At 52.1% G+C, this 23,062-nt stretch overlaps 4 protein-coding genes across 4 annotated transcripts; 3 read left to right on the top strand and 1 right to left on the bottom strand.

Moving 5' to 3' along the window:
• Positions 1–2,646: 2,646 nt before the first annotated feature.
• Positions 2,647–3,690, bottom strand: SPSK_05413 (uncharacterized protein; the record flags this gene model as incomplete). The annotated part of the gene is made up of 1 exon (XM_016732161.1): positions 2,647–3,690. One exon carries the CDS (start codon positions 3,688–3,690, stop codon positions 2,647–2,649), a length of 1,044 nt encoding a protein of 347 aa, XP_016583290.1.
• Positions 3,691–8,356: 4,666 nt separating this feature from the next.
• SPSK_05770 (uncharacterized protein) lies at positions 8,357–8,575 on the top strand (the record flags this gene model as incomplete). The annotated part of the gene is made up of 1 exon (XM_016732505.1): positions 8,357–8,575. One exon carries the CDS (start codon positions 8,357–8,359, stop codon positions 8,573–8,575), a length of 219 nt encoding a protein of 72 aa, XP_016583289.1.
• Positions 8,576–16,234: 7,659 nt separating this feature from the next.
• Positions 16,235–17,992, top strand: SPSK_05147 (uncharacterized protein; the record flags this gene model as incomplete). Its single annotated transcript, XM_016731897.1, has 1 exon — positions 16,235–17,992. The coding sequence occupies one exon, from the start codon at positions 16,235–16,237 to the stop codon at positions 17,990–17,992; it is 1,758 nt and encodes a 585-aa protein (XP_016583288.1).
• A 2,907-nt stretch (positions 17,993–20,899) lies between these two features.
• SPSK_05313 (uncharacterized protein) lies at positions 20,900–22,204 on the top strand (the record flags this gene model as incomplete). Its single annotated transcript, XM_016732062.1, has 1 exon — positions 20,900–22,204. One exon carries the CDS (start codon positions 20,900–20,902, stop codon positions 22,202–22,204), a length of 1,305 nt encoding a protein of 434 aa, XP_016583287.1.
• Positions 22,205–23,062: the final 858 nt, after the last annotated feature.

Genomic DNA, 23,062 nt, shown 5'->3' with positions numbered 1-23,062 from the left:
TCTTTCTCGACCACTGGAATGGACGCGCACATGGGGTACACAAAGAGGGCGGAGAGATGGAACGCGGAAGAGAAAACAAGGGTGATGAGCGACGGCAGATCAGCGAGGCCGTTAAAGGGCAGCGATCCAGATCGATCCGAACCATGAGTTCGCGCAACGTCTTTGCTCGTGCTCTTGTTATACTGTCCTCGTGCCTCTGCTTCCTTCTCCGTGACCGATTTGCACCGCTTTCCGACTAGGCCTGAACAATACAACAGACGGAGGAAACGAGGAGAAAGGAGGGAACAAGAGGCAATGGGAGCTGTGGGAGGACAGCTGGTAACACATACCGAAGTGCTGCAGGGCATACTTGTTCTACTGTTGTGATCCAGAGTACATCGATAGCAAAAGAGCTACACAACAGAACGGGCCAAATTGGTCAGAGCTGAGCCCGGGACTCTGAGCACATGGTAGCCAGTGACGTCGAGAAGTTGTAGTCTCCGAGAAACAGCCGCGAGAACGAATCTGTAGAAACCCGTGTGGAGGTGTGGTGGAAAGAAGGTATTTGAAGATGGCTGAGGCCAGAGTCGAGTTCGCAGGGACAGAAATGCGGATGGAGGAAGATGGGTAAATAATCGGCAGAGTGGGAGTCGAGCGAGAAGGAAACCGAAGATGATTGTCTGTGAGAGGTCGTCGAGGTCGATAACAGAGGTCGTATATCGTGTGCGGAAGTTTTTTATTCTTAAAAAAATGAAGGTTTGCTGACGCAGATGGCAGGGAAGGGACGATGGGATGACAATGACGAAAGAGGTCACAGATTTGAAGAGAAGCTTCAATCCGGAAAGGCAGGCGTGTTGGAATCCTGTCAAATGTGGCGGCAAGAGCGACCGGCTAGCCTTACAGGGTAGCTTGTGCCCTCATTCACTTCGTGATTGCTCGGTTGTCGTATTTCTGTCTCTATTTGGCAACAGGGACAAAAACAAAACAAAAACTACAAGAGACAAACAATGGAGTGGTGACTCGACAAGATACGGCCATTCTGGTAGGGGGCCCTCAGTCCTCGACAAGGTGAGTTTGCGCTGCGGCCAAGGGTTGGTCCGGACCAATGACGTGCCGAGGAGCAGCCAGGAGTAAACATTGAGCGCTGGTGGCGTTTCCGGCATGGGCTGGCCCCTCCTACAACAGAAGGTACGATGGAGCAGGTTTGTCGATGGCGCTAACGCAGCAGCTGCGACTCTGGAAATCGACCAAAGTACGGAATAAAACCAGAATATCAAACAGGCAGGAGCAAGATCCTATTCATTTAGCAAAACAGTAATAATACGTCGTCATTATCCTGTAGCCGTAATATGGCCTGTCTTGCAAGAGTCAGCTGTTGATCTTCAAGGCGCATTGGTATGTTCCACTCGGCTTTTGCGAAAGTCCTCTGCTGCAGCATAATAAATACGAGGTTGCCATACATGCTTTTCGGCGAGGGATACAACATACGTGCCCACTCTTTCGAGAGAGCTTTGGGTTTAGCTTCCTGAGCCTCTCCCAAAGCCCGATCCTTTTACGACGCGCGCCACTACAGGAAGGCAAGGGGGTGGGTCCAGCCGATATTACAACATGCAGGTGAGGAAAGATCGAAAGGGCCCCGCAGCTCGAGTGCGGCTGCCCAGCAACGGACAATTTTGACAGGCCTGAAACAGACCACTGTTGGATGACAGGATGGTCGTTTGCGCTGATGAACATGTCCCGTAAAGTCGGAATCAAGTCCTGTCGAGGTCTGTCGTTGGCTGAAATCAGGCCAAGCCTTCTTGCAAAATTTCTGCGCTTCCGCTTCAGCTGTTCATAGGCTACCCGCATCATCGGCCTTATGCATTCCTTTTCTCACTCGTGGACAGTATCATCGCAAGATCGCAAGGCCACTCACCGTGTCAAGCGATGCTCCTTGGCTTTTTTGGAGCGGTATGGTCAGGCGCTTCAAGTGCCATGGAACAAATATATTAAGACGCCTTGGCCCTTGGCGAGCGACTGGCATGGCAAACGCGACAAAGTTAACTGTCCAAACGGATAAGTCGGGAGTTGCCCTGTTTTCGACCCGCCCAGACACTGTCCGCAGCTCCCACATGATTTCCCGGTATTTGACGGGTGCCAATCTGTCCCCTGTCACTACCACATTGGGCACAAATATGTAGTCCCATAGTTATCCGCGTAATTGTGGATGCGCACAAAGCGATCGTCGATGGCCTGTTGTATCGGGAGTAAAAGATCTAGGTTTCGTCATGGCAAACCCGAGGATATCACGCTTTTTTATATATAGAAATACAGATTGGAGATGAAGTGTGCTAATATTTATTGTCTGCGCAAAGGGCTTAAACGTACGATGGTACTACCCAAATGAACCATGATGAAATGCAAGTTGTGACGCAGTCCAGGGAACAGAAACCCAAAAGCTTAAAGACAAGGAACTGGAGCCGAGACAGCGAGGAAGAAAAATGAAGCCAAAACAGCAGCAAAATAAAACACGGTACCCTAGCCAGAGGAACCTCCAACACCGCCGGATGCAGATACAAGACAATTATGCCACAAGCTAAATGCGTGTAGAGCTTGGGTAACGAAAATAAAAGACAAAAAAAAAAGCACGACGGTAGATAAAGGACAAGCATCTGGTGTGAAAGGAATTTAAGCTCCTTGTGCAACCTCCTCGCCGGGTAGCACGAAACGAACCCGCTTCTTCAAGGGCGGCTTTGCAGCCTCTACGTGTAGATGTCTTTCAGAGGTGTGGTGGTCGTGATGAGGACGCCCTGGGTGGCCATGTGAGGCGGCGACACCAGACGACAGCTCCTCTGCCGTCTCTTCCTCAATGGAAAACACGTCTGGGCTCGGCACGCGCCAGGACCGCGGCGACCTGCGCCGAACAATCGTGGCACCAGCGACAGAGAGGTGTGTTTGAGAGTTGTTGAGGCGGTGGTGTGTGTATAGGTCGTGGATGTCCGGTAGCGACCGGGGTTCGCCCGGTGACGATGATAGAGGTGGAGGCGACAGGGCGTGGCTCGAGGAGCGAGAAGACGTGCGGTCAATGGTCGGCGAGGACGATGGGCTGCGATGGGCTGAGTAGTCTCCGTCACCAAAGTGGATATAATTCTCCCCGTCTTCGTAGACGACGGCGGTGTCCATGTTATCAAACATTAAGGGATCAGCTCCAGTAAGGTTGTTGTTGCCGGGTTGGCGGCCGGGTTGGCGAGCTGTCGCCGAGTGAGGAGGTGTGGGCGGCCGCATGACTGTGTGGGAAGTGCGCCCTCCGCTGCCAAGGGTCCCGCTCAGGGACGACGGGCTGACGCTGCGGATAATGGGCTGCGGGTACGTGTCATCCTCGATGCCGGCATCAAACTCGAAGTCCATGCTGGTGCCGAAATAGAAACCGGTATCGTCATCGTGCTCGTTGTCATGAAAAATGGAAGACGAATCTGAGTCGTCTACAAAGTAGCTTTCGCCGTCATCGTCGACGGAGAGCAGAGGTGTTGGGGTGAGAAAGTACACAAGCGGGTTGTCGTCGGTGAGCTGCATGTTATCGTTGTGGAGGTCGCCTCCGGTCTCCTCCTTAACCGTGGCGGCGTCGTCCCCTCTGCGGTCGCCGGTCGTCGCGGCTGGCTGTAAATGTATCTGCGCAGGCGGCCACGACTCGCGCCATCCGTACGCGGCTGACGAGTGTGACGACGCAGGCATGTTTGTGATTATGACCAGGGTGTACTTGGATTTCTTTCGTTCTGTTTTTTGTGCAAGTTTGGCCTCTTTATCGGCCCTGGCCGACGAAGTTATGATGCCGGTACACTTATGTCTCTTACGACTCAGCGAGGCCGTGCACCATGGTGTGTATGGGAGGCAAGAGAACGGATAGGCAGGCAATGAGTTTGCACCGAACTAGACAGGCGGCCAAAAAAGACAAAGAAGACAAGGACGATAAAGAAGACAAAGAAGACAAGAAATAGAAGCAGGGAAGGAATAAAAGTGCGAGAAATTTGGCCGTCTATATGAAGCGAGTGATTGGTATATCATGCGGGAGCGACAGTAAGGAGGGGGGTAAGAAAGATGAAAGAGGAAGGAAACAATGTTTCGCCACAGCCTCGTATTGCCCGTCTCACGCAATATTGAAGAACCAAAGAGTTAGGAGGCTGTCTGTCGCTTGACGTTGTTTTGTCGGTTTTCAGATTTCAAATTTGTAAATTCTGCTTTGTGCATCGCTCCTTGGTTGTCCCTTTGTCTGTCCTTTTTTCAGATGAAGTTGTAGAAGGCTGTAACAAGAAACGGTCCAGTAAGCGTCGACGAGTGATATTGAAGGAGGTTGCGAGGCATATGCAGTGTAACCGAATTAAAAGGGAAGGACATCCGTCAACAGACGAGCTTTTGGCTGAAAATGCGGAGGCCTCGTATATTTATATGTTTGCAGGTCCTGCCTCTGACATAAGAGGAGAGGAGTGACAGATGGCCGAAGAAAACAGAAGATGAAGGAAGAAGGTAGAAAGAGGACGAGAGAAGAGAAATAGGATGAAGTGTAAGTGCATGAAATGGGTAAATTGGACTAAAAGTAGGACGAGAAGATGTCGTGAATGACACAAAGAGAAGGGCCAGTAGAAAACAAACGACATCTAGGATCAGAACACGGAGAACCAAATACAAGAGAGGAGAAGATAAAAGGCAGGCGAAAAATGGAAGTGGCAATGACCAGCCAGATCAGCAAAGCCATGAAAAGCCCGGTGGGGGACTCTTGTGTGGCCCAGTGCACACCATCACGATGATGCAAAGCGAGCGAGGAGGGGCAGGCGGCGGAGTGAGAGACAGAGCGGGCAAAGGGGCACACCTGCCCACCCTCATCTCGCTGCCTGTCCTAGATAGAGAGGAGAGGCGTGAAGAGGTGGGCGCTGGATGGGCATCGGGAGCCTCATTATGGGCGAGGAAGCAAACGAAGCCGGCACTATCAAGAGAGCCCAATGTGACAGTCGTAACCCCGACCAGTCAGAGTGGTCACCGGCCATCGCAGAAAATGCAGATTAGAGTGGGAGTGTCTCACTTTTTTCCTTGCTGGAGAAGACCAGCCCATGCGCGACCAGCGTGCTGTCATTCGATCTGTCGTCCTCAGCTTGCTCCAGCTGGTCTAACACACCATCTAGGACTCTGTGGAAAATGGAATCTTGAGGATCCCTACGACTATTGGTGGCCCAAGATTCTTCGGAGTAAGATTCAAGTAGGATGAGTAGATCGAGGGAGGCATCTCGTAAAAGGCACCAAACAGCATGTGTGCCTGCGGTAGCGGCGCAGTCATTTAGCGCGCGAAACTTCGGGAGTCGCAAGGCCAAATGATAATTGTTCGATTGCTCTAAAAGAGGAGAGTGTGTATCAAGACACCGAAAACTCGAAATGTTCAAAAAGCCTCCCAAATGGCCAGAGAAGGTCGGTAAGAAGGCTACACATGCCAGATGGAAGGCGCCATGATGACGGTGTCGTGCCTGACGACCGCGCCTTCCCTCCTCCATCGCCTTGCACGGACGTCTCTTTATCGTGATTTTAGAGGGCCTTTTAGCGCACTAGGTTCAGTACGAGCAGCCTCTTAGCGTGACCTTAGACCCGAGCGAGCCGCTGGAAGCACCCGTGACCACTACTGTCCGCTCCGATTAGTGTCCACTAGGGCCTAAAACAGCTAGAAACCGCCTGTAAATAGCACGAAGACAACGACGACGAGGCTGTGACCGTAGTAGCCGACTTAGCCTGTGTTTCTTACAGCGCTTTGAGTGATCTAATTTCACCCTGGTATTCTTGCCGACCTACACCTTTTCCTACGCGGCTTACGCCACAGCAAAACTCGTAAGCTGAGACACAGCACGACACCACCTTGGCACAGCGGCCACACCCCTTTTCCAGGAAACATTGAGAATGCATTTCCCCTTTAAGCTTCATCGGCGTTGGAGTTACACTTTATTCCACCTTAATTATTGGCCATCTGACTGTTGTTGACGTTCTCTGCATCGTTGATTGTCTTGCTTCTGAGACACAGGATTTTTCCCTGAGACCCAGAAACTGGATTCTGCTCTCGTAACCGTCTTTGTTTAACATCTTCTAGGCCGTTGTATTTTGCGAAGCTGAGTTTTATAGCACGTTCGGTTGTCTTCATCCTCCCCCTTTTTGTTAACTCGTGTTCACGTCTGCTCTCAAGCAGTCCAGGGGTCTCCCACATTTCCACTTCGATCGTGCCAAGAGCCCTTAATGGAACACTGATGGCGTGGCGAGCCTGGCGCGCGCCCGGCAACTTGAGTCAGTCGACTCACATGGTGGCCATCTCAGGCAATGTGCATGTGCCGGTTTCGAACGAGAATACTCCGTCAGCCGACTCCGACGACTCACAGAGATGTGCCTTGCATGATGCCATCATTACCAAAGGAGCCGGTTTCTGTATTACTATTATTATTATTATTATTAATAGTTTTTCGAATGCCGAAAATGCGGGAAGTAGCAAGAATCTGGTGTGTCTGCCATGATCATAGTCAAGGGAACTTACTGGTCGCCTCGTTCGGCTATCGCGGAACAGGAATTTTGTGAACGATATGCATCATATATTTGGAAAAGACCAGGCGCGAACTGCAGTCTGAGAGTGGAGGTGTAACGAGACTGGTCGGCCAAATAGGCTGCCGCTTTGAACCAATCCTGTAAACTTGCTCGTTCCCGAGCCAGCCTCGCAAGGCAACCACTCTTAGCAAGTCTCTTGACAGCAGTTTTATGCGCGGCCCAAGGCAACATGAATTTAGCATTTTGCATCAAGTACAAAGAATATTAGTAATAAGAGTTTAAATAGAGAATTGAAGAAGGGCGAGACGGCACGGTATGGAAGCGGTAACAAGCTATTGTCTCTTGTTCAACTATCTTGCGGTGAGACAATGGTTGAGAACGTCTGACAAAGATAAAGTAAATGGGGAAGGGGGCAGGATATAACATAAAGGATACTGTAAAACCGTCACATTTATATATGGCTATCGACAGTCTGCTTGAAGTCGTCGTTCCAGTATAATGGGAGAGAGAAAAGTATTGTCGACACAAGAGATGATATACCTCGTGGGTGCAGTATTGTCGATTGTCTGGTAATCCTGGGCTCATTGAGTAATGGCTAAGTTATGGAAAGTAGACGGCCAAGTCGACATTGACGGCCGTTTACCTGTGCATCATAGGATATACACATCGCGACTTCTGTTTCGGGATTGTGACTGCCCATAATTTGAAGAAAGAGCAACTATTGCTCATGCCTAGCTGGGTCGAGGACCAAAGAGGGACAAAACTGAAGGGTGATGGCCCCTTCCTCATTGAAACCCATTACCCATCGCTTGACCATCAAGTGCTTTCTTTCCTTCACCTTTCCGAGGACATCCAAACTTAGAACAAATGAGCTCTTTCGCATACCTCATAAATACCTTGCATCAAGTTCATGTCACGGTCACTTTAACTACAAAGCAACTTTTACTCCTCTTCTCCGTATACATCCGACTCAAGCAGTCGTGTCCTCTCTGTCTCGTTTCAGGTCTTTGCAGCAGATCTTAATTCAAATCCACTCATACCGACGACGGCCACATTCGTCTCTATTCATCGTGCCTCAAGGTATCCCGATGACGTCGAGCCCTCGTGAATTGAACGCTGCAACCGCGTCATCGCCCAGATACTTGGCCACGAGGGAACATGGCACGGCCTTTTTGTTTACAGGATATTCTGGAACCACAACTACAAGACATCTTTTTGGTATCTTGGCCTAATGGATACCTGCCATACATGGAGCGGCATGGGGATGGAACGTGATCGCGCCATCCAAAGAGGAGGTTATTCGCCTATCCTCTTCTGTTCGGACGTGTGTGCTCCAACGGTCTTATTGATATAACTTTCCTTTGCCGCAAGACACCTCGTTGCACTCAACCAATTTCTGGGACATGAAATCGCGACGTTTGGCCTGTTCCGGCGTGCCCATGAGCCCACCTACATCGCCGTAGTGAATACATACCTAACGGTGCCTTGCTGCTCTTGGTGTTTATTATCGTGCTGCTGCCCTTCTTTCTTGCCGCCGCCGTTCTGGACGACCGCGGCCACCTGCCGCGTGGCCGCCTCCCAACAAGACACATCACACTCCTCAAACTTGTTCTGACCGAGGGGTTGGACCCCTTGCCTGGAAGTGCCCGACCGGGAAACTACCTACGGTGTAGGTAAGGCCATCCAACTATTCCGAACATACATCGCCGACATTGCACACATGAGAGAGGCCTTTGCTCTGGGACACCGCTGATTTGTTCCTATCTGCCTAACAGGCAGCCTCGACTCCGACCACGACCGCAGTGCCTACACAGCGCTTACCGCGCCCGGGACCATGACGGATTTAGGCACCGACCTGAAGCCAGAATACATGTACGAGAACCCCAACGTTACCTGCATGTCCTTTTGCTATAGTCCACTCCGGCCTGTGTCCACAAACAATGGCATGACCAACCTGGCCGCCAAGGCCAAACGCATGGATATTTTGGCAACAGGTCTCGCTCGGCCTGTGGTCTGCCGACGATCCGTCGGTGTCGTCGTCTTCGCCTCCTGACCCTTTTATACACTTCCGGCAACTTGTGTAGACTTGCCTTTTGCTGAGAGAGTAGGTTAGCGACAACTGTTGACGTACAGAGCTAGCCGGTACAGGTTTCTCTACCTGGGGTCTTCCTTTGTTGCCTTCTGACATGCCTCCTTATCCATCTAAACAGAGGACCTAGCCTGGTGTGACGAATATTGGATCAAGAATGTGAAAGAAAAGCAAAGCCAACAAAGTTTGTTTAGTGCGGTCGACAAGCTGATCTGTTGGCTGAGTTGTCCCAGCACGTGAGAACCTGCAGAGCGCCAATGGCGACAGACACTGTCGGAAAGGGGCGTCCATCATGTTCTCCGTCTTACTTGCAGCCGATCAAGAGTGCAGACACCCGATCTGGCCTGGCCTGTCCTGGCCTTCCATTTTGTCACGAGCATGGCCAAGAGTGGACGGAGACTGGAGACGGAAACTCGAAGACGCGAAACAGATCCGTATTCGCAGTGGAAGCAAGCATAGAATTGCCAGATTATCCGACGAGCTAGAATATTATTGGATAACAGTAGGGGGCAAAGGGAAAGGAAAACGAATGTGGGAGGAGAGAGGGTGGAAGGAGAAAGTTAGAAAAGGCGGTGAGCACCACGCTGCTCGAAGACGCGCAGCCTCCTCGGCGGGCAGGAAAAAGAAAAAGCAATCTATTCTGTACTCACTTTCGTGCACTAGCGCCGGTCCTTGAGTGGTGCCGGTGTCGTGATTGTAAAGCAAGAAAGATGTTGTGTTGGGCGATGTGGTGGAAGCCGAATGGCCCTGTTCTGGTCTTTGTACGTTGCGCTCGGTCTTCCATCCACATGGTCGACGAGTTTTGTGTAGATCGCCAGTCAATATTGCTCGATTCATCCTGGTGTGTTATCGCAGCTCTGAGGCCGGTTTTGCCGTCGTGCCTGGATTTTTTTATCTTTCCTTTCTTTGTAGTTTTTTGCGTGCTTCTGCATAAAAGTTCAGTCGTAGGAGACAAGCTACCCCAAACCTCAAGGGACGCACATGGCCCCATTCTGACGTCTTTGCTCTGCTTTCTTGGCATGGAAGAAGTACGAAGTGAAGAGAATCGCCACGCAATGCATTTTAACTGGCGTTCTGTTTCGTATGATCGTCATTCCTTTTGTTATCTTCGTGTGCGTCGTTTTTCGTCGATAACGTCGTCCGACTGTACTTGTATAGGTATTTTCTTTAGATTCGTGCATATGACTGCGTTCAAATGATTTGTGCCTTGGAACAACTCGCAAACCTCATTTGCATCTTGTAGCCTTTTTTACTGTGTTGCTCTGTTTTGACTTTGCGTCGTCGAACAGAATAGCCAGAAGATTTAGTCCCCGATGTTACCCTCTCGCCGACCTTCTCGTTTGTCACGTTTGAACCTTAGTTGCCACCCTCCGTCTCAGCATCGGCGAGGCGAGATCGACCGTCTAGCTGGCCTCCGCAGCTATCCCGGTCACTTTTGCCCCGTTGCCAACTCTGTCGTACTACTTACTATTATTTTGTAGTATACGTTTTGACACAGCCCAGTGAGAATGGAGTTTTCTTTTACACTTGTTTGTTCACATCTCAAACTCGTTGTCTGTGTATATGTTTGTCCCTATGCATGTCTTAAAATCTTGTGATACTTCGCCTCAAGTTCCTGATTGTTCCCGACGAGCATATCTGTCCGCTATGTTTTGTTCTGCTTTTTTTGTTGTTGCTAAGGGTCCCCTTGTCCTGCCTTTCCATTTACAAGGACGCCGTTGACGTATACGTTGTCACAGTTAGAGGTCATCGGGCACGATAGCCGGAGAACGGTGATGCGACGTCAAAGTTTATATGACTCAGACAGGATGGCCGGGGACAAAACTGGGGGGAACAAAAGACGTGCAGAGACAAATGGTGGCTCATGTTGCCCAATATGAGAGCGACAAGAGGCTGTTTCTTGGAAATATGACCTGATGTTTGGGCGGATCGGCGATGTTGTTTCGCGTTTGTTTACATTCGTCTCTTGCTTTCGCCACTTCCGACTTTTCTTGCTTCTTTTCTTAAATATGGGTGACGAAAACCGCTACGACGCACAATTGTCTCCCCCTCACCCTCCATCTACACATATGATGCAGCCGGCAATTTACTGCCTTATGCTTTTTATGCAGGCCATGCTTTGCCCCAGCCTCGCGAATGGGTATGCATCCGGCTACTGTACATGTACACAAGAATCCTTCCATACCACCTTACGCCCACCTTTTTGTGCTGACGCCGTCGAGGCCGTCCAATTCTGAGTGTGATGGTTGGCGAATGAGCGATGCATTAAGGAAAACAGTCATTTGCAGCAAGCAGTTTCCAATCGCAACGCGTTGTTTTGCTTGCGTGTTTGGGGTTGTTAGGTTTTGGTGTGTTTACTGTTATTGTTTTGCCCTGCAACTCTGTGTGGCTGGTTCTGCGTCTTTTTATTTCGGTTGTCTTCTATTCTTGTCTTTTTATATACATATAGTTTTATTCCCTAGTGCATCTTTCCATGCATTGTGGCGACTGAGCTGCAGATTCGATGCAGAACATAGCTCATGAACAGAGCATGTGCAAAGGCCTTTTCTAGGTCTCATGGCACCTGTCGAGCCATAGATCACGCCGGATGCGTCTGGGGGAGCACAAACGCGATGGACATTGACATGAGAATGACACAACAGCGAAGCGAAGGTTTTCTTGTGAGAAAACGAGGATATTGTGCGACACTTCGTGGATTGGCGGATAACCGGGTGGTCGGGCAAAGATGATGAGGTTAAGTCGGTTGACCACCGCCCGGCCGGTGGCGGACCCGTGTTGTTGATAACAAGTTGAGACAACGGTAACTTACCACCGTTGCCGAACTCGTAGGCAGCACGGAAACAGATTTTCGTTATTAAATCGCCGTGAGACGCAAAAGCAGACGACCGAAAATGGACGACAAGGCGACAGGCGACACCGAAAAGAAAACACGATGGAGGGTATATCAGCACGTCATAAGATGCCCATTTAGATTTGTGCCGCGGGACAGGACCAATGAGGAAAACGCAGGCCAGTCGAAACACGGGAAACGGCGAAACGATGGTAACTCTGAGCGGGACAAACGAGGAGCCAAGTCGATGCTTACTTTAGCTTGGGAAACCTTGTGTCGTCTCTCGTCTCTCTCGTTGTCCCGATCCTTACCACCCTGCGTTCATTGCCTCAACGCACAACTGACTAGCCTTTTGTGCTTGTTGCGTGGTGTCGGACTACGAGAACGGGCCACACGTTCACTCTCCCATCCGCCTGTTTCACAGAAATGGATGGAACAGACCACAGGATCACAGGATACAGGGCAAATAAGAGGCGTGTTGTTTGAATGGATACAGCACACCTGCCGGTAGGGCATGTGCGTCTGTCACTGTACGATGCGTCCTTTGCGTAATGCGGTTGATGGTAATGAGATAGCGTCAGAGTATAGTACACGAAATCTTGTCGATCCCGCATGATACTACTGTATTTGTTGTCGTTGTCATGCTTGTTCGTTGAGGGATGCGAACAGTTCGACGTGTGCTGGAAAAGAACCATCGCTGCCTGGCGGATCGTTGGCGCGATTAGAGTTCCTTTGACATCTGTAGCCGAGATGTATCTGCGCAGACGGAGGTCGAGCGTCCCGTGATATGCTGGACGATATCGCCTTGCGTCTAGTTGTCTGAAACGGACCCTTCGTCGTGCCATCTGGGGTCGGTTGGCCCTTCATCCAAGAAGGAAAAGGCGCACAGACAACCGACAGACGAGTGGCGCGGCGACGACCTGCAGCTGGGCTGCACTGGCCAGTCCCAAAATCACAACGCACCTGGTAACTAACTGGGCAAGGTCGAAAGAGGCGCAAACGAGCAATACGGCCACTGGGCGACCGCCTTCCCAACAGAATGACCGATTGGAATCTTGTCACCCTTTCCGAGGACTTTGTGCATGCAATCCGTGCCTTCCATATTCGTGACTGCCTGCTCCGTTGCCCCACCCCCCACATTCGGCGTTGAGGCCGGTCCCGTGAGCCGGCCGCTGTTGCCTATCCACCACAAGGCAAAGTCATCCGGCCCGGCATTGGTGTGAATGGATCCCTTTGCACTACATATTCAGCTTTCAACGTCCAACTTGGCGAAGTATCTCCCGACATCTGTGCACCCACAGGTGCTTTGGGCGTTATGGGCATTCTGCATTATGTCTCCTTCAGCATTGGTAATACAGGATGATTAACAGCGTATGTGGAAGACTGTGTCAGCGCGTCGTCGATTGTGTAGGATGTCCGTGCATGAACTTTTGTTTGCAGTCGCTCACTTGCTACGACTTTGATGCAGGACAACAAACGAGGGCACGATTGCTAAAGAAAATCAGCAGATAGCCTCAACAGCCAGTCAACGTGTCGAGAAAACAAACGGCTAACCCTATTGGGCGGGAAAAAAAAGAAACAGAGAGAATCCAAGAACCTGCCGCCAACGACACAGTGGATCTCTTTTTGGCCCTCGTCGCTTTTATGACGATGTTGAGCCTCCAGTCCCACTTTTTCGTTTCTCCAGATGCTTCCAGTTGCTCGCACAGCACAGCCCAACCTCCGCCAGTTCGCCCTGCTTGTATCGCTGGCTCTGTGTGACTTTGAGGCTCGTTTGGCGGACGCTTGAGTGCCAGAGTGCTTGCAGGGACTGCATCTGGCGGAGCACAGTGCAGCAGGGGGTGCTGAGCGTGCAGCAAAAGCGCGCAGCGCCGCATGCACCATGCAGTCGCCTTGCCCTGCCTCACTGCCTCATTCCATTCTAACTCGTCCTGGCCGCCGTGCTGAGGCAGTGTCTTGCGAGTGGTCGGCCTCTCGTAGCATTTTCTGTTGTTTCTTTTTCGTTGTCTAGTCGATGCCAATTGGTAGTACCGTGTTGTCATGATCCACTACGTCCAACAGCCCTGGAAAACGGACCTCGATCTGCCTGGTGGCTGCTGGCTCTTCTGACCTAATGCCCAATGCTGTACAAAACGGGCGACGGAGTATCGAGTATCCGGTAGACCCATCTTGCCCGTTTTTGAGATCGTACATCGTATGGAATCGGTCGTCCGTCTTCTGGGTCCCCTCTCACTCCGTTCACCCACTTGCTCGCCCGTATCTCGAGATACCCTTAAAACCCGGTTGACCTCGCGCCAGCCGCATTCCAAGGCCAAGTACCGTTCTGCTACCACCTTCTGCACTTGTCGGTAGTCCCTTGCAGCCGGACGGCATGTGCAAACTGCAGAAGCAATTCCGTACACAACATGGAGGCAGCAGGATGTGCATTTGTTTTTGGTCAGCATTAGGCCGGAGGTCTTTTTACTTGGCATCGCGTGTTGTTATCGAGCACGGATGCAAATAAAAACATGAAATCACCACCACTTCCCAAGTGGTGTGCACTTGCGCAGTAGCGTCCAGTTGGAGCTCCTTTCTGCCTGTTCCGAGTCCAACCAAGCACGCCTCGTAGTAAATATTGAGCTCACTCCGTACATCGTGTGCCGCTAAAAAGGTTAGCGCAGCAACGTCCCGTGTCTCGCGCCGGCACAGTCTCCTCCTCTTGCGTCGACAGTCACCACCGTGCCAACGCTCCCCCTCATTCGCCGCTCCTGTCTCTCCTCCCCACACACGCCCCTGCCCAGTCCATCCAGCTTTGGGTTGTGCTCTTACACAGTAATTACGATGTATGTACATCCGCAGACAGCCCAAATGCCAACACCCCAGGACACGCCAGGACGGGACGTCTTCGCCACCACGGCCGTTGCCATTCGCTCGCTCCCGCGTCTTGCCCTCAGACGTGGCCCTGTCTGTCCCTCTCCGTTCTTGTCGATACCACTGATAACAAGCCAGAACGGAGGGGCAGAAACGGCTTGGCGTCGTTCGTACAGCGGTTCAGCACCTTCCGGTTTAATTGAAATTGTGAGGGTCGGTCGGCCCTGCCATATAGCTCTCCTCTGTGTGTAATTACGAGAACGGAAGGAACGATCACAACCACACATGCAATTGACACCCCTGTCGTCCTGTTTGTGCCTTCTCGTCCTCTGGCTGTGTCTCCACCCATTTGCGCCTTACTTCTGGAATTGCAGTGTTTCGCTGCGAAGAAGACAGCGACATAATCACAAGAAGCCAGCGACATAATCACAAGAAGACAGCGGCATAATCACACCTCATTTCCCCAGCATATGTCCTCACGCTCTTCCTGCAGTTAGACAGGCTGACCCGTAATTCATACAAACACAAGTCCGTTGGTTTTAGACGAAGCCATACCGTCATCCTCGTCCATTCCATCGTCTTTACAAGCAATTCGGCCTATTCATATCTGGCAAATGGACCATGTGTCTAGCACTCTACGGCATACAGCCACTCTTTCCGAGTCTCAAGGTCTCGTAACTGCATATCCTCGCCGTCTCATAGCCTCATGTTCCCACAAAACTACACAACACCACGTCTCCTGCCGCTCTCCGTTTATAAAGTGGGTCCCCTGTTTCTTGCACACCCCCTCCTTCCTGGTCGGCCGTCCCCCCCTCGCACCCCTTCCGAAAAGGCGACAATGGAAAGAAGGGAGAGTAGCGTAAAGACAAACCTCATATTCTTCATGAGACAGCAAACACAAACAGAAACGGCAACCACCACCGCGGCCATAGAAACGCCATCTCGTCCCTGTGGCTGCCACAGTAATTTGTGACTCTACATAAACAAATTGACATTCCCAGAACGCATCCGACCACTGTCTTTCTTTCTTGTTTCCTGCACTCTGCACTCTCTTGCGTCGGTTTTTTTTTTTCTCGTTCTCTTCATTTCTGACTCATGTGTGGCTGTTCGTTTGCCAGAATCCGTCAACCTACCACCGTCGTCCACATATTCGCTGCTGGGTCGTCACGAGGAAGAAGGACGAGGTCCGAACGAATAACGGACCTCGAACGAAACGGCTACAGCGAATAGGCCCCTGCTCGCCCACAAGTGCCCTGGCTTTCCAGGAAACCCCATACTCCATCCTGCCCATACCCAAACAAAAATCCATAAAACCACCCGATCCCCACTCAACTTTTTTGGCTCGTCTCTTCCCGACTGGCGAAACCCTGCAAACATCACCCTACCATCCAAGCTGCCCAAGGCATCCGGGAGAGAACTGGTTCTTCTTCTTGGCTGTTCCTCTCCTGCCCTCGACGAACAAGATCGAGACCCTCTCACGACTGCCTATTGAGCACTACGTCCGATCCACGCGCCCCTGCTTCACTCGCTGCCTGTGAAGCTGCCGACGTCCGCGCCCAACACACTCCATCTATCTAATCAACGGTCACACAATCTCAAGCGGGGATAGACACCTACGACTGGGAGACGAAAAGCGACCATCGCTGCCTCACGGGCTGCACGCGCGCCCCGATACTTCCTTTCTCCTCGTGTCCTCTTTCCTTCATTCTTTATCCTTTTTTTCTTCCTTGCCCTCGTTTCTCTCTTTTCCCTTTTCATCTCCTCCAACGCCCTCGGTTTTTCTCGTGTCGTTCTTTGCACTGTTCCCCTGCCCATCTTCATCGCGCCTTACCACTCTCCGTTGTCTCTGCTCCACGCTGCCCACTCGCCCACTCTTGCTCTCGACGACTCAACTTTTCACAAAACGCTCAGTGCTCTTTTGATACCAGTGTAGCACCTCCACGATGTCTGTCAAGAGTTCAAAATCGTCAAAGGTGGCCTACATGCAAGAGGAGGACGACCTGGGAAATGTCCGTGGAGATGTCACATACGCCGCATCAGCTGCGCCCAGTCCCTCCAAAGAACGCATGAACATCAGCAGAAAAAAGTCCCGCCGCGATGTATCCCCATCGGCCGCCAACCACTTCACGGACTCCGACTCGACTGCCCATCCGAGGCGTCGCGAGTCAAGATCTAGCAAGTCCTCAAGACCACGCGGCGACAGAGACAGGTCCGTCCCGCCCGAGAAACAAGCCCTCACCCGCCCGGCAACGCGGCATTCGAAGAGCACCCCGGTCATCGAGACCGCATCTCAACGCCGCCGATCGCGCGACAACCCAGAAGCAGTGTACTATGGGGCCGATCCTGCCTCCATCGCATCCGCCCAGGCTCGCCCGCGGTCAAAGACGGCTGCGCCGCGGCCTAATTCCGCCTACCACGCGTCCTCTCGCCCTCCTCTCTCGAACTCGCGATACCACTCGCTGCATCCGTCACAACCGCCACACCCGTCCGGCATGCCGCCCCCATCCGGTTTCATGCCCCCGCCGCCACCACCGCAGCAGTGGCAGCCACATCCGCTGCCCCCGCACGGCTACGGCATGATGCCACCACCCCAACCACCTATGCACCCGCCTGGGCCGCCTGGGCCAGCGTTCCACCACGAGCCTTTCCCGCCTCCGGCACCTCCTAGCAATGGCGGCATGCGGGGACTTCAACAGCGCTTCGTTCACGGTCGCCCACAGACTTCAATGGGACACCGCCCGCCGCCGACTGTCGAGTATGGCAATCCAGACGGATTCGAGCCAGAATCCGACTTGAGCCACGATATGCGTCGCCTTTCCATGAGCCACGGCCTAGGTATGGAGGATGAACGCTCACGACCTCCGTCGATGCGTCCCATGTCTGCTCGGCCAATGCTGTCCTCGCCCTTTGCACCTCCCATGCTTCCTCCTTCCGGACCCGTCTCGATCCGAGGACAACCTTTCCAACCTTTGATTGATGAGCCATTTGAACCCCTCGAACCCCTTGAAGGCTCGCACCTTGAATATGGCATGATGCATATCCCGCGGACTCGCCGCGAAAGCATCGATCCTTACCAGATGGATCCGCGACATTATGTAACCGAGGTAGCGGGCACAATGGGCAGTCGTCGGAACTCATACTACGGGGAGCAGCCCATTTCGTCTGGCAATGCGTTGGATGAGAAGCTTCGGTTTGCCAGCTCATACCAGGATAAAACGACCGGTATGGCGACGGCAGGCATGCGCCTCACAGAAGAAATGCTGTACGAAGCTAGCCGGCGCGGCGGTCCCAAGAGCCGGTCAACCCGCAGCTCTGGCAGCCGCGACGAAAGCGACTGGCGGCAGTCCGCCACGACGAGAACAACGCGGTCCAGCAACGAAGAAGACCTGACCATCCGGGTCAGGGGCAATGCTGTCTTCAAGTATGGCGAAACAGAAATGCATTGCCAGGACGGCACCGAGATCAACATCCGTGGCCCACCACAAGGCAGACGGATCGGTAGCAGCGACAAGGCCAGCTATGCAGAAAGAGATGACCGCAGAGGGCGCCATGACTACCCTGCTCTGCGCAGCCGTGCGGCCTCCCAGTCTAGGTCCGTCTATGCACCGACATCTGCACCATATGAGTACAACTACGACGGGGCCCTGGACTACACAGGTGCTCCCTTTGATCCACTTCCAGCACCCGGGTCCTGGATATGATATAAAGGAATGAAAACGTCCACTATAAAGTACGACCAAAAGAAAATGACGAAAGATCCAAAGTTTGAGGCAGCCTCGCTAAACGCAAGATGACGTTCTTCTTCTTTTTCTTTTTTCTTTTTCTTTTCCTTTTTCTTCTTTTAATTATTCGAAACGACGATACGATATGTTTTGATTTTTTTTTCTATTTTTTTTATTTGACCTGCGGCCCGCGTTTCTCCTTTTTCTTTTCGTTTTCCTTATAGGCATACTTGCAAAATGCCTTTTATTAGCGAAAGCAAGCGAGCGAGCGTTTCCATGTTTTGATGCTTTATTCTCTTTGCCCTTTCTTTCACGTCTCTTGCACAGTTGCCAATGGAGTTGTCGTCCTGGGGACGCAACGTGATGTCTTTTTCGGTTACGATTTACGAATTTTTTCAGCTAATCTTGTCACAATTTGCCCACCCTTTTTTACGATGGGCCCTGGCCACCCCCAGATTTATCAAATTGTCTTTTGTCTTCAAGCTTGTGTCATTACTATACATACGTGCTCTACCGACTGACGTCGACCGGCCCGTTTGTTTCCACGGCGGCATTCGTACTGGATTAAAAGTTTTGGATACCCTCTTTGTCATGAAGGCCATATATTACCCCAACACAGTTTGTTTTTAAACACAGATTATTTGAACGGAAATGGGAATATATCATTTACTTTCATGGACTCTCTTAACGAACAATACAATGCCTACTTTCCTTCTTAGACCTTGTGTTTTTTTTTTAGCAATCCCGACTTTGCCGGGCTTTCAAGCCAGAGTCATTTAACATGCCGACAGCGCATAATGACATGCCTAAAGTATGATTCGCAACCACCACCAACAAAAAACAGACGTCCCTTTCCCACCATCGACGCGATCCCTTCTCGAACTATGGAACAATGGAACAGAACTCTAAATCAACCTGTTCGGATTGACTAGGCCGGCCTTGGGGGTGAATAGGGGAGTCCGCATCATTCCACACGGCATTGACGACGAACTGTCTTCGACGGCGATCCCCCCTCCTTCTACGGTTATACTAGAGGCCACATATATGTATATTCATGGTAGATTTGCGCTCCGCCAACAGGGCCTATCCCTCTTAGTATTGTTTTCTCCGGCCGGCACATTTGCCCGTCTGGACACCCCAACATGTCCGGCCAACTGTAAATATGAGCGATGATGGACTGCTGGCTCCGCACTGCTTTCTACTTTGGACCATACGTTCCAATTTCACGTCGCCGGGGACGTTTCTTCGCCCTTCGAACACGCCAACGGCACCATATGCTAAATATAGGGGCTTCGTGTGGTCCTTTGCATAAAAAAGGAGTGTCGAAGCAGGTCCGTACGGTCTTTCTTCCCATACCTGCACTTCTACAGCTTCGTCCTAGCGCTTGGTGAAGCATGCATTGTCCCTGAGCCTGTCCAATTGGCACCGATGCAGCTGGACAAGGAAGCTCGCCTTCTTATCCCCCTTACTTCGGCAATGGACGTTGGTCGTGAGACGCATTGCATGGACGTTTCCCAGTTGGTCTTGCGTTGATCATGTTAATGCCACGCCCCTTTGACTCCTGTTCGTGAGGAGACAAAACGGAGCAATCGAGTGGCTTGCCCATAGTCAGTGGGCAATCAAAGTCCAGAACGGAGCGATCATGAGCGACACGTTTCTGTTTCCCGCTATGCAAGGCACATGGTACATGCCCATGAGGAATGCTGGGACATTGTGCGATCAAGGTGCTGTAGCATCAGCATGAGTAGAAACACGCCAGCAACCAGGCCAGCGGCAGGAAGCAACCTTGCTACGAGGCAGACATGGCGTTAGCAACGTCCTATTGGTGTTCTGTCCCATTGTTTGAGTATCCTCAATCTCTGCACAAAGGTTATGGAGGAATCGCAGCGTCTCCGCAGTTGATACGGAGGTGAAACGTCGTCTGGGTGACAGCGATACGGAGATAGGGGCCACAATGTGGGTGTCGGCGCTTAGTAGCAGGCGGCTGTCGTTCAATGACTTTTGGTCGTTTTTGGTCTGATTGGATTGTAATCTTTACAACCCAACCTGCATGCATTCAAGAATCACTGGAAAAAGAGAGACTGGCAACGGACGCTCCTTGACCTTGCACTCGTGCTCTGCCTGTGGCTGAGATATGTGTGGCGGACGAAAAGTGGGTCACGTGTGTAAGACGTGTGGTTGCTGGGATACCGTCTATTTACATCCCAAGATTCACCAATTCGTGAGGCACACTCTGCATATGTTGATGGGTGTCTTTTACCAGGTATGCCGCGTTAAATGTTGCGATAACATCTATATGAAGTAAAACGTTGCACATTAATTAACATTCTTTTTGTTCGCAGTGTCGTTTTTATTTTTATTTTTTTGTGAATTCTTTGCTCACGAACGTGGCGTCGCCATATTTTCTCGTTTTGGAAAGCATCGCGTCATTGGCGCCAGCCACTTTAAATGGGACAGCCCCTCGCACCTGCCCCAGCACTGCCCAACCTCGCCTTCCGGTTTCTAGGGGAACCAAACAAAGATAGGCCTATCGCCCAATTCTCTTCCCCCTCCCATTATCTCTTTGCATTCAGCGCAGATCTTGATCCTCTCTCCATTCCACAAAGTTGACATTCAATTCGAAGTTGTGTCGCGACAGCCTCCATCTATCAATCGACTATATATCCCAACTCATTACCAGTGAACAGAACCCTGACAACGGTTTGTTCTCTGCTTGTGGCTACGGCCGGTTGTCTCGCATCGCCCCTCTCGGCTGGCATCCAATCTGCTTCACAATCCTTCACAATCCAGCGCAAATCGAGGCCTCAGTCTCCGCACCTTTTGGCCGGCTGCCTTACCGGTCCATTCCAGCCAGCAACCAAAGAAACGAACAAAAATACCCGCCCAATGGCGCCCACCGTTTTCCGCGACCTAGTGTCGAGGCTCTCGACGTCGCGGAATGCGGTGAGCCCGACAAAGGTGTTTGACCACGGCCCGCTGGCGGCTCGGGCGATTCTCTTGGCTCGTGATGCAGCGACTACGACACCCGACCCACACGTGGGCGTAACTGCGCCGCAATCGATCAACAACAATGCTATCTTTGCGCTCTTTGGCATTCTAGGGGCCGCCATCTGCGTGGCCATGATTTGGTTCTTCTTCTGGGCTAAGAACGGCGGCTTCCACTTTAACAACAACGACTGGGAGGACTACAAGACGACAGTGCTGCGCCGTCGGGGGCCCAACGGAACGATCCTGTCAAACGCCACACCCAGCACCGACCTGGGCGGCGGCAGCATCTACAAGGATGTCGACGACAACTCGACTGAAGATGCTTCCACGGTGATCACCGGCGTGACGGGCATGACAGAGTCGACTGCGATGTCCGGTATCACGGCCGGCGTCAGTGACATTATGGGCCGCGAGAAGCGCCGCAAGAAGAAGGAGCAGCGTGACCGCGAAAAAGAACGGCGCCGCGAGGAAAAACACAACGAGAAGCTCCGCAAGAAGAACGACGGCAAGTCGCGGTCCAGCCGCAAGGTCAACGAGGACGGTGTGGTCGACGAGATGGCCGAGGCCAACGCCCAGGCCCACCTGCGCGACTACCGTCACGAGAAGGTTGCCCGCGTGGGCGGCATCAACAAGGCCAGCGACAGCTCGCAGTGGGACGGCTCCAACCCGAGTGCGTCGTCGGCCGCGACCGAGAGCACGGTGACGTCGGAGCTCATTTCGAACCGCGAACACACACCGACCAACACGCCAACCAAGAAGGGCATCCGCAAGGTGTACAGCACAGCTGACCGCAATGCTGCCCGTGAGCAGGAGCGTGTCCGCGCGGAGGGCCGGCGTCTACAAGAGCGGGGCCAGCGCGCCTCTCACTCGTACGCGGCGTCTGCCGCAGCGAGCAGCAACCGTCGCGACTTTAGCTGGCAGCACGGCGAGGATGCCAGCACACCGCTGCGCCAGATTGACGAGGGCGAGGGCACACAGGCCGGCGGCGACGGCCGGTCGCAAGTTCCCGGTGCGTGGACGGATGCTGGCCAGTCGGAGAGCGATCTTGGCACCAAATCGTACCGCCACGTCATTCCCGGCCTGTCGGCACCCAGCGCGTACTCGGGCAGCTCGAGCGTTGTTTCCGAGACGCAGGACTTTGCCTATGTCGAGGAGAAGAGAAAGCGTCGCCAAGAGCGCAACGGGGGCTACCGCCGCGGTTGAGTGGTGCTCGCTTTCGCCCGTCTGCCCTTGATTTGTCATGGCCTCGACCAATCCTATACTCTTTGATCTGAACTCTGCGTTTGTCCCTCAGTTTCTCCCCGGCTTAGCAATCCTGGCGTTGAATGTTTTATTACTTGTGTCCTTTTTTACCATTGCGTTTGAGTTACCTTGTGTTTTGAATCAGCCGGAGGGTATGAACGGCCACCGACAATGGGCGTCAACATTATGTGCTACATCTATGAAGCCAGCATTTTTGTTCTTTTTTATGCTTGTTTTGTGTCGCTACTTTCACCCCATCTTCCTAGTATGTAGACCACACAGATAGTTCACGAAATACGACCGGTTACAAGTAGCCGAAGCACACGATAAACCTGATGCAGAGCCAAGCGCATTGGATTTCCAGTGCGCTGTGCCGCCGTGTTTATAGCGCTGTTTTAGCGCTATGAGATTCCACATCATATGCCGAAAACGGCGCTGCCGTAAAGTCCGCCTAGTGTGGCACGTTGTGCGGAGTATTTTCGGACGCTTTGTCATGCAGGCCCTCCAAGCAAGTCAACGATTGATGTCTCGTTGGTGCCATGGTGATGTATCCCGACACATAATTGCGCTCTGTCTCAAGTGGGAATGCAGGCATAAACGGCCGAGAGCAGCTACTTGTATATATCTGCGGGGAAACTGCCATGAACCAGCTCGGCCAGACCCTGATTAGCCAGCTCACAAGGTGTCTGTGCAAATCCGTACGATATACGGGGTTTTACAACAGTCCGATGTCTAAGTCATCTTGAGCACACAGCACCTGGGCGGCCTACTAATGGGTTCGGGCTTAGTGTTGCACATAGCAAGCTTGTACCAGGTTCG

This window comes from Sporothrix schenckii (genome assembly GCF_000961545.1).
Source record: "Sporothrix schenckii 1099-18 chromosome Unknown Cont49, whole genome shotgun sequence".
NCBI lineage: Eukaryota > Fungi > Ascomycota > Sordariomycetes > Ophiostomatales > Ophiostomataceae > Sporothrix > Sporothrix schenckii.
This window is presented reverse-complemented; position numbering and strand designations above follow the sequence as displayed.